The following is an 8,597-nucleotide window of genomic DNA, read 5'->3' as shown; positions in this document are numbered from 1 at the left end:
TTTTTTTTTTTTTTTTTTTTTTTTCAAATTAACAGGTCCCCGTATACTTTTACTTATTTAGTCCTATGGCAGGTTACACTTTTTAAAAAAGGTTTTTTGGAGATAATTTTAGACTTTCAGAAGAATTGCAGAAATAATAATGTAGTGTTCAGGTGTACCCTTCACCACCTTACCCTTGTATTAACCTCTTAGTACCCGTATGATACTTATCAAAACTAAGAAATTAAGCTTGTCATAATACTATTAACTAAAATACAGAACTAATTGGAATCTCACCAGTTTTTCTATTATTATATTTGTTTCTGTTCCTGGATTCAATATAGGATCTTAACATTGCATTGCATTCTTTGTTTCCCCTTATCTTTCAAGACATTTTTGGAGAGTATTGCTCACTTGTTTCGTAGACTATCCCTCAATTTGAGTTTGTCTGATATTTACTCATAATTAGATTGAGATTATGTTTTGTTAACAGGGATATTACACAGGCAATGTGCTTTTTTCAGTGCATTATATCAGGAAATACATGATGTTTATATGTATTACTGATGATACTAACCTCGATCACTTGGCTGAAGTGCTATTTTCTAGGATTTCACACTGAAAACTTACTAATTTCCCATTTTTAATTACTAAATATTTTGGAGAATATATTTTGAGATGTTATGATATCCACATATCCTGCTTATGCCGAAAACTTTCATCCACCATTTGTAGTATTTGTCAGTGTGGATCTTGGCAAGATATGGCATTTATTACTGTGGTGGTATAATGTTGATTTTCTATTTCTCTCATTCCTTTTTCACTTACTAATTTTCCTTCCATAAGGAAGAGTTATTGCTTCTCCTTCATTGGTTTATCCAGGTATATCAATGTGAATTCATAGACATTAATTTTTTTCATTGTATATAAGCCAGTACTATCCTTATGTTGTTCAGCTTATTCCAACTCTGGCCACCAGGTATTCTTCAGGTTGGCTTCTGTGCCCTTTTCATATACTCTTGACTTTTTAAAAAAAATTATTTTATTTTTTAAAATTTTGCTTTAAGTTGCTGGATACATGTGCAGAACATGCAGGTGTGTGTTACATAGCTCTGACTTTTTAAGTGTTATTTTTTTAAAAGTGCTTTCTATTTCTAGTACTGCAAGGTGTTCCAGGATCAGCTTGTATTTTCCCTCTTCCAGCAAAATGGACTTTTCTCCAAGGAACACCTGGTTCCTTTTATTGGAGAATATTTAGAAACTAGGCGTGTTTACTGCTCTTAGGGTGTCATGGATTTTGGAGTCTTTCATTGGATAGACCTGGGAATACATGTATGTATCCTAATTCATGCATACACATCTACATTTACTTTTATATTTTATCTACATAAAACAGATAACATATTTTAAAATTAATTTATTTAAATATTAAAAGTTTTGTTAATAAATTATGAAATTTATTTTAAAATAATAAATTTGTTAATTTGATATATGTTTTTGAAAAATGAATTCATTAATATTTGGTGGGTTTTTTGGTCTGTTTGCTTGTTTGTTTTGAGGTAGTGTCTAACTCTGTTGCCTAGGCTGGAGTGCAGTGGCGTGATCTCGGCTCACTGCAACCTCCGCCTCCTGGGCTGAAGCAGTCCTCCTGATCCTCCCACCTCAGCCTTCCGAGTACTACTACAGGCACGAGCCACCATACCTGGTTAATTTTTCTATTTTTGGTAGAGCTGAGGTTTCACCTATTACCCAGGCTGTCTTGAACTCCTGGGCTCAAGTGATTCACCTGTCTCGACCTTCCAAAGTTCTGAGATTGCAGGTGTGAGCCACCACACCAGGCCCATACTAATGCTTTGACTTTGCTTCAGTACCAGAAGTGAATTCTAGCTTTTTCCCTTACTTATTTTATTCTCTAACAGTGAGAAAGTCACCTCTCATTATCTATATTTACTTATTCGTTTAGTCCTAGTTTACAAATGAAGTTGTAGTTCTCAAACTCATTACTAACCCTTACTCCTGTGAGAAACAAATTGAGCAACTGGAGTAGTGTTTGTATACAGTTCTTTTTGTCTTTAGCCTTAGTGTATCGAGTCAAAACACTGTTTTTCAAAGTTATTTAGGTCAGCTTCTTTCTTCCCTGTCTCCTTCAGTTTGGTTATATGGTTCATTTGTAATACAGTTAGATTCATTGGTCATTGTCTGCATTCTTATTTTTTTCCTCATATCCTCATTGATTTTTTTAAAAAATTATATCTAATCAAATTTATGTTTTGTGGTGTACAGTTCTGTGTATTTTGACAGATGCTTAGAGTCATGTGTTTATTACTATTCAATTCAGAGCAGTTACATCATCTCAAGCTCTTGGCATGCTACCCTTTAGTAAACAACTTCTCTATCTAACACTAGCAACCACTTATTTGGTTCTCCCCATATACTTGTGTCTTTTCTAGAATGCCATGTAAATGAAATCATACAACATGTATTCTTTTGGGCCTGGTTTCTTTCATTTAGCAAAATGCTTTTAAGATTCATTTATTTTGTTGCATGAATTAATAGTTTGCTCTTATTGGTGACTAATTTTCTAGCAATCTGGGTTGTTTCCAAATTTTGGTGTTTATGAATAAACCTTTGCATACAGGTTTTTGTGTGAATCTCAGTTTTCATTTCTGTTGGGTATACACTTAGGAGTGGGGTTACTGGGTTGTATGATAGGTATATGTTTAACCTTAAAAGAAACTATCAGATTGTTTTCCAAAGTACAGATACCCTTTTTCATTCCCACTAGTAGTGTGTTAGAGCTCTAGTTGCTCCTCATCCTCACCAGAACTTGGTATTGGAAGTTTTAAAATTTTAGACATTCTAGTAGGGCCCCAGTTTTTGATAGACCATGGAAATATGACTCACTTAAGGTTGTGTGTAGTGCTTAGTAATTGGTATAGTCCAATTTTGAACCCGTGCTTTTTTTATTAACATTTTTCTTTTTGAATTTAATCTGTTTCTCTTTGTTGTTGCCCAGGCTGGAGTGCAATGGCACGATTTCTGCTCATTGCAACCTCCATTGGTCTCCTGGGTTCAAGCGATTCTTTTGCCTCAGCATCTCCAGTAGCTGGGATTACAGGCATGTACCACCATGCCTGGCTAATTTTTAAATTTTTAGTAGAGATGGGATTTTACCATGTTGGCCAGGCTGGTCTTGAACGCTTGACCTCATGATTTGTCCACCTTGGCCTCCCAAAGTGCTGGGATTACAGATATGAGCCACTGCTCCTGGCCTACCTAAAATATTTATTATATGGTTCTTTATTATTATTTTGTAAGTTAGGCTTTCTGGGTAGGCTTCTGCGACAGCTATAACCTTATGTTAGAGAAATTGTTAGGCTATAAAATGTTTATAAATAAGGAACTGGCAAGTTTCCTGTGTTAAATGGTTTTGTTTGTTTGTTTGTTTGTTTTTGAGAGGAAGCCTTGCTCTGTCCCACAGGCTAGAGTGCAGTGGTGTGATCTTGGCTCACTGCAACCTCTGCCTCCCGATTCTTCAAGCGATTCTCCTGCCTCAGCCTTCGGAGTAGCTGAGATCATAGACGTGTGCCACCATGCCTGGCTAATTTTTTTTTTTTTAAGTCGAGACTGGGTTTTGCTATCTTGGCCAGGCTGCTCTCGAACTCCTGACCTCAAGTGATCCACCACCCTTGGTTTCCCAAAGCACTGGGATTACAGGCGTGAGCCACCACACCTGGCCTTTTGTGTTAAGTTTTATAAGTGTATTATTTGGGGGAAATTTTTTTTTAAGATCTCGAAGCTTAGCTTTGAAAGGAGTTGGTAACTATTGACACTTCTTTGTTATATTGGTGTACAAAGACACACCAAAGTACTTCTTACATTTTTTAAAATGATGGAGTAAGTTTTATTCTGTCTGAACTGAGGTAGTTCATTTCTCATACCAGTTTTATGCACTCATATTTTAAGATAATATATATCTTCTATTTTCTTTATTTACAGTTCTTTAAGGAAAAACAGTAGTGCTCTGCACAGTTTACTGAAACGAGTGGTCAGCACATTTACTAAGGACACAGGAGAGCTTGCATCTTCCTTTTTAGAATTTATGAGACAAATTCTTAACTCTGACACAATTGTAAGTATGTGTGTGTTTGTGTATATATATATATGTATGTATGTATGTATGTATGTATGTATGTATGTATTTGGTGTTTCTTAAATTTGAAATCTTTGGCCAGTTACATTGACTCACTCCTGTAATCTCAGCACTTTGGTGGGCTGAGGTGGGAGGATCTCTTGGGGCTAGGAGTTTGAGATCAGTCTGGGCAAAATAGTGAGACCCTGTCTCGAAAAAAAGATAAATACTTTGCCATAAGTTAAATCACTTTATATATCAAATATCTAACATAAAAAAGATCACTTTATTTTATCTTGTTTTTTTTATTTTTATTTTTTAGATGGAATCTCACTCTCTCACCCAGACTGGAGTTCAGTAGTGCAGTCTTGGCTCACTGCAACCTCTGTGTACTGGGTTCAAGCGATTCTCCTGCCTCAACCTCCTGAGTAGCTGGGATTACAGGTACCCGCCACCATGCCTGGCTAATTTTTTGTATTGTTTTAGTAGAGATGTAGAGACAGGGTTACACCATGCTGGCCAGTCTGGTCTTGAACTCAGCCTTAGGTGATCTGCCCACCTTGGCCCCCCAAAGTGCCGGGATTATAGGCATGATTACTGGCCAAGTGCCTTCATTTTAAAATAATTTTTAGATGAGTGTGCTGGCTTATGTCTGTAATCCCATCACTTTGGGAGGGTGTGGTGGGAGGATCGCTTGAGCCCAAGAGTTTGAGATCAACCTGTACAACACAGCAAAACCCTGTCTCTAGAAACAACAAAAATTAGCCAGATGTGTTGTGCCCACCAGTAGTCCCATCTACTTGAGAGGCTGAGATTGGAGGATAGCTTGAGCCCAGGAATTCAGGGCTGCAATGAGGTATGATTGTGTCACTGTACTCTAGTCTGGGTGACAGAGCAAGACCCTGTCTCAAAAGAAAAAAAAATTCATGACATTGAGTTACCTTGCTAAGGTAACTCAGAATAGCGAAGTTTTATTAGACTCTTAAGTATTTACTTATTTTTGTTACTTAATTTACTGATTGTTTTGGATGTTGTGATTTTGGGGTAGCTATAAAGTTTATTATGCTTTGGTAGTTTTGATCTATCATACATATGTGAATTAAAGATTATTTTCCCCACTCTAAAATCTTAATTGTTAAAATTTAATTAAGATTTCTCGATGGGTGCAGTGACTCATTCCTGTAATCCTAGCACTTTGGGAGGCTGAGGCAGGTGTATCATGTGAGTTCAGAAGTTTGAGACCAGCCTGGCCAACATAGTGAAGCTTCATCTCTACTAAAAATCCAAAAAACTAGCTGGGTGTAATTACAGGCAGGCGCCTGTAATCCCAGCTACTCTGGAGGCTGAGGCAGTAGAATCGTTTGAACCCAAGAAGCGGAGGTTGTGCCATTGCATTCCAGCCTGGGCAACAGAGATCGACTCCATCTCAAAAAAAAAAAAAAAAGATTTCTCTCGTTAGTATTTTCCAAAGTCATGGAGTATTATGAGCACAATTCCAGAAGCCATTAATATGCCTGCCCTACTTGGTTTGGTGGCCTGCACCTCTAGTCCCAGCTACTCAGGAGGCTGAGGCGGGGAAATCGCTTGAACCTATGAGTTTAAGGTTGCAGTGAGCTATGATTGTGCCAGTATATTTCGGCCTGGGTGAAAGAGTGAGACTCTCGCTCTTTCTCTCTCTCTCTCTCTCTCTCTCTCTCTTTCTCTCTCTTTGAGATGAGGTCTCATTCTGTTGCTCAGGCTGGAGTGCAGTGGTGTAATCATGACTCACTACAGCCATGACTTCCTCAGGCTCAGGTGATCCTTTCACCTCGGCCTCCTGAGTAGCTGGGACTCTAGATGTGCACCACCACACCCAGCTAATTTTTGTATTTTTAGTAGAGATGGGATTTTGCCATGTTGCCCAGGCTGGTCTTGAACTCCTGGGCTCAAGCAATCCACCCGCCTCAGCCTCCAAAAAAGATTACAGGAATGAGTCACCATGCCTGACCAACTCTGTCCCTTAAAATAAGAAAAACGGGCTGGGTGTGGTGGCTTACTCCTGTAATCTCAGAACTGAGAGGCTGAGGCAGGTGGATTGCTTGAGCCCAGGAGTTCAAGACCAGCCTCAGCAACATGGCAAAATCCCATCTCTACTAAAAATATAAAAATTAGCCAGGTGTGGTGGTGCGTATCTACAGTCCTAGCTACTCAGGAGGGACTGTAGATGGGCACCACTGCACCCGGCTAATTTTTGTACTTTTTTTTACAAAATTAAACTAAACTTGAGGTTGGGAGTTCAAAACCAGCTTGGCCAACGTAGTGAAACCTCGTCTCTACTAAAAATACAAAAAATTGGTCAAGCATGGTGGTGGAAGCCTGTAATCCCAGCTCCTTGGGATGCTGAGACAGGAGAATTGCTTGACCCAGGAGGCGGAGGTTGCAGTGAACTGAGATCGTGCCATTGTACTCCAGCCTGGGCAACAGAGCGAGACTCTGTCTGAAAAAAAAAAAAAAAAAGTCAAGGGAGGTGGCTCATACCTGTAATCTCAGCATTTTGGGAGGTTAAGGTGGTGGGAGGATTGCTTGAGTCCAGGATTTGAGATCGGCCTAGGTAACATTGTGAGACCCCCAAATGTATGAAAAATTTTAAAAGTAACTGGGCATGGTGGCACGTGCTTGTAGTTACTCCCAGGTACTTGAGAGGATGAGATGAGAGGATCATTTGAACCTGGGGAGGTCAAGGCTGCAGTGAGCTATGATTGTGCCACTGCACTGCAGCCTGGGAGACAAAGCGAGACCCTGTCTCAACAACAACAGAAAAACAAGGCTAAAGATTTTATACAATATTTAGGTAGGTATATGGCTTTCTACCATAAGTATATGGGACAATATGGATGGTTTTCTTCTCATGAAGCAGGATATATTTTGTTAGAAGGATTTTCTGTTATTGAAATGTTGTCACTCCAGAATTCATTTTATTATGTGGCATACTTTTTTAAAGCAGAAAATATTCACTTTTGTATTGACAGAATGTAGTCTTAAATATGATAGTTACTGTTTTCTGTAGTTGTTTGTGTTATCTTCAGAAAGATAATTTCAGGTTTCATCAGTTCTTTTTTATAGCAAGCATTTTATTAACTCTTGAGTATCAACCAGTATGTCACATGTCCTACAAGTGCCAGTGTATTTGCCATTGGGTATTTTGTTGAGAAATCTTGGTGCCAGTAAAATATATGCTTACCTGTTTAAATATTTTGTGAGTCTTACTTGAAGAAAACATTCTTGACCTTTGATCTGACTAAATCCTTCTTAAAACATTTGTACTGATGTAAAAATCAAAAAATGAAGGAAAGATTGCAGCATATGGCTTAGATATTATGAATAAGTGTGATGCATCTTTGTAAATTTCTCTGCTCTCAAATTTAACTTATGTGTAACATTTACAGGGATGTTGTGGAGATGATAATGGTCTCATGGAAGTAGAGGGAGCTCATTCATCACGGACAATGAGTATTAATGCTGCAGAGTTAAAACAGCTTCTACAAAGCAAAGAAGAAAGTCCAGAAAATTTGTTCCTTGAACTAGAGAAGCTTGTTTTGGTAAAAAAGAAAAACAAAAACAGAGCATTCCTGAGGCTTATTTTCCTCTCAGTTTGACTAGTTTAAAAAATAGTGAGCCTTTATTTGGGTATTTGTGTCATTTCAAATAATTGCTTGAATTAATAATTTGAAGTCCTCTATCCTGTTAGGAATTTTAAGGAGTAAATGTAGACAGTACTTTTTGAATTGTCTGTTCCTTGGATGCAGGGTACCCTCTGTTGCTATTGTTTAGAAATGAAATGACAAGTGTTTTGGTGTTTGTTTTATTTTAATGTTTAATGTTAAGTTAATAATTTCTGGACAGTGTTCCAAATTTCTTAGTAATCAAATAGACATCCTTTTCTACTAAAGAGTCAGTGTGTTTACAGATGTAAGTTTTACCTGCATCGCCTTATTCTGCTTTTATTTGTATCTAGGAACATTCAAAAGATGATGACAATCTGGATTCTTTGTTGGACAATGTAGTTGGACTTAAGCAGATGCTGGAGTCATCAGGTGACCCCTTACCTCTCAGTGACCAGGATGTAGAACCAGTACTTTCAGCTCCAGAATCTCTTCAGAATCTGTTTAACAATAGGTAAAATACACAATGTTTTATGATTCAGTAGATACTGTTTTTATGATGGCTGTAGTCTGGGAATGGGCAGCAAACATTTTTTTCTATAAAGGGCAGATAGTTAAGAATTCTAGGCTTTGCAGACCACATACAGCCTCTGTTGTGTATTCTTCTGTAGTTTGTTTTTTAATTTATGCAAACCATGCTAACTTGCAGGCTGTACAGAAACAGCCTAGCAGATAAAATCAGGGCTTTATTTTATTTTACTGAAAGGTCAAAACTTGTTACAGCAGGATTAGTTTCAAATTATTTGTTTTTAAGGATACTTAATTCTTCAGTTGCTTTTTGGAGT

The 8,597-nt window shown here is 37.7% G+C and overlaps 1 protein-coding gene across 1 annotated transcript in view; it reads left to right on the top strand.

Annotated features, from left to right (window-relative positions):
- The window catches only part of VIRMA (vir like m6A methyltransferase associated), a 68,006-nt gene that overhangs the window by 53,125 nt on the left and 6,284 nt on the right, over positions 1–8,597 (top strand). Inside the window, 4 exon segments of the mRNA XM_017538119.2 lie at positions 936–969; positions 3,903–4,111; positions 7,537–7,689; positions 8,106–8,266. Of these exon segments, the coding sequence (XP_017393608.1) occupies positions 936–969; positions 3,903–4,111; positions 7,537–7,689; positions 8,106–8,266 (557 nt within the window).

The sequence above is a fragment of the Cebus imitator genome, unplaced genomic scaffold, assembly GCF_001604975.1.
Source record: "Cebus imitator isolate Cc_AM_T3 unplaced genomic scaffold, Cebus_imitator-1.0 Scaffold109, whole genome shotgun sequence".
Classification (NCBI taxonomy): Eukaryota; Metazoa; Chordata; class Mammalia; order Primates; family Cebidae; genus Cebus; species Cebus imitator.
Note: the sequence above shows the minus strand (reverse complement) of the source record. Positions and strands in the feature narration are given on the sequence as shown.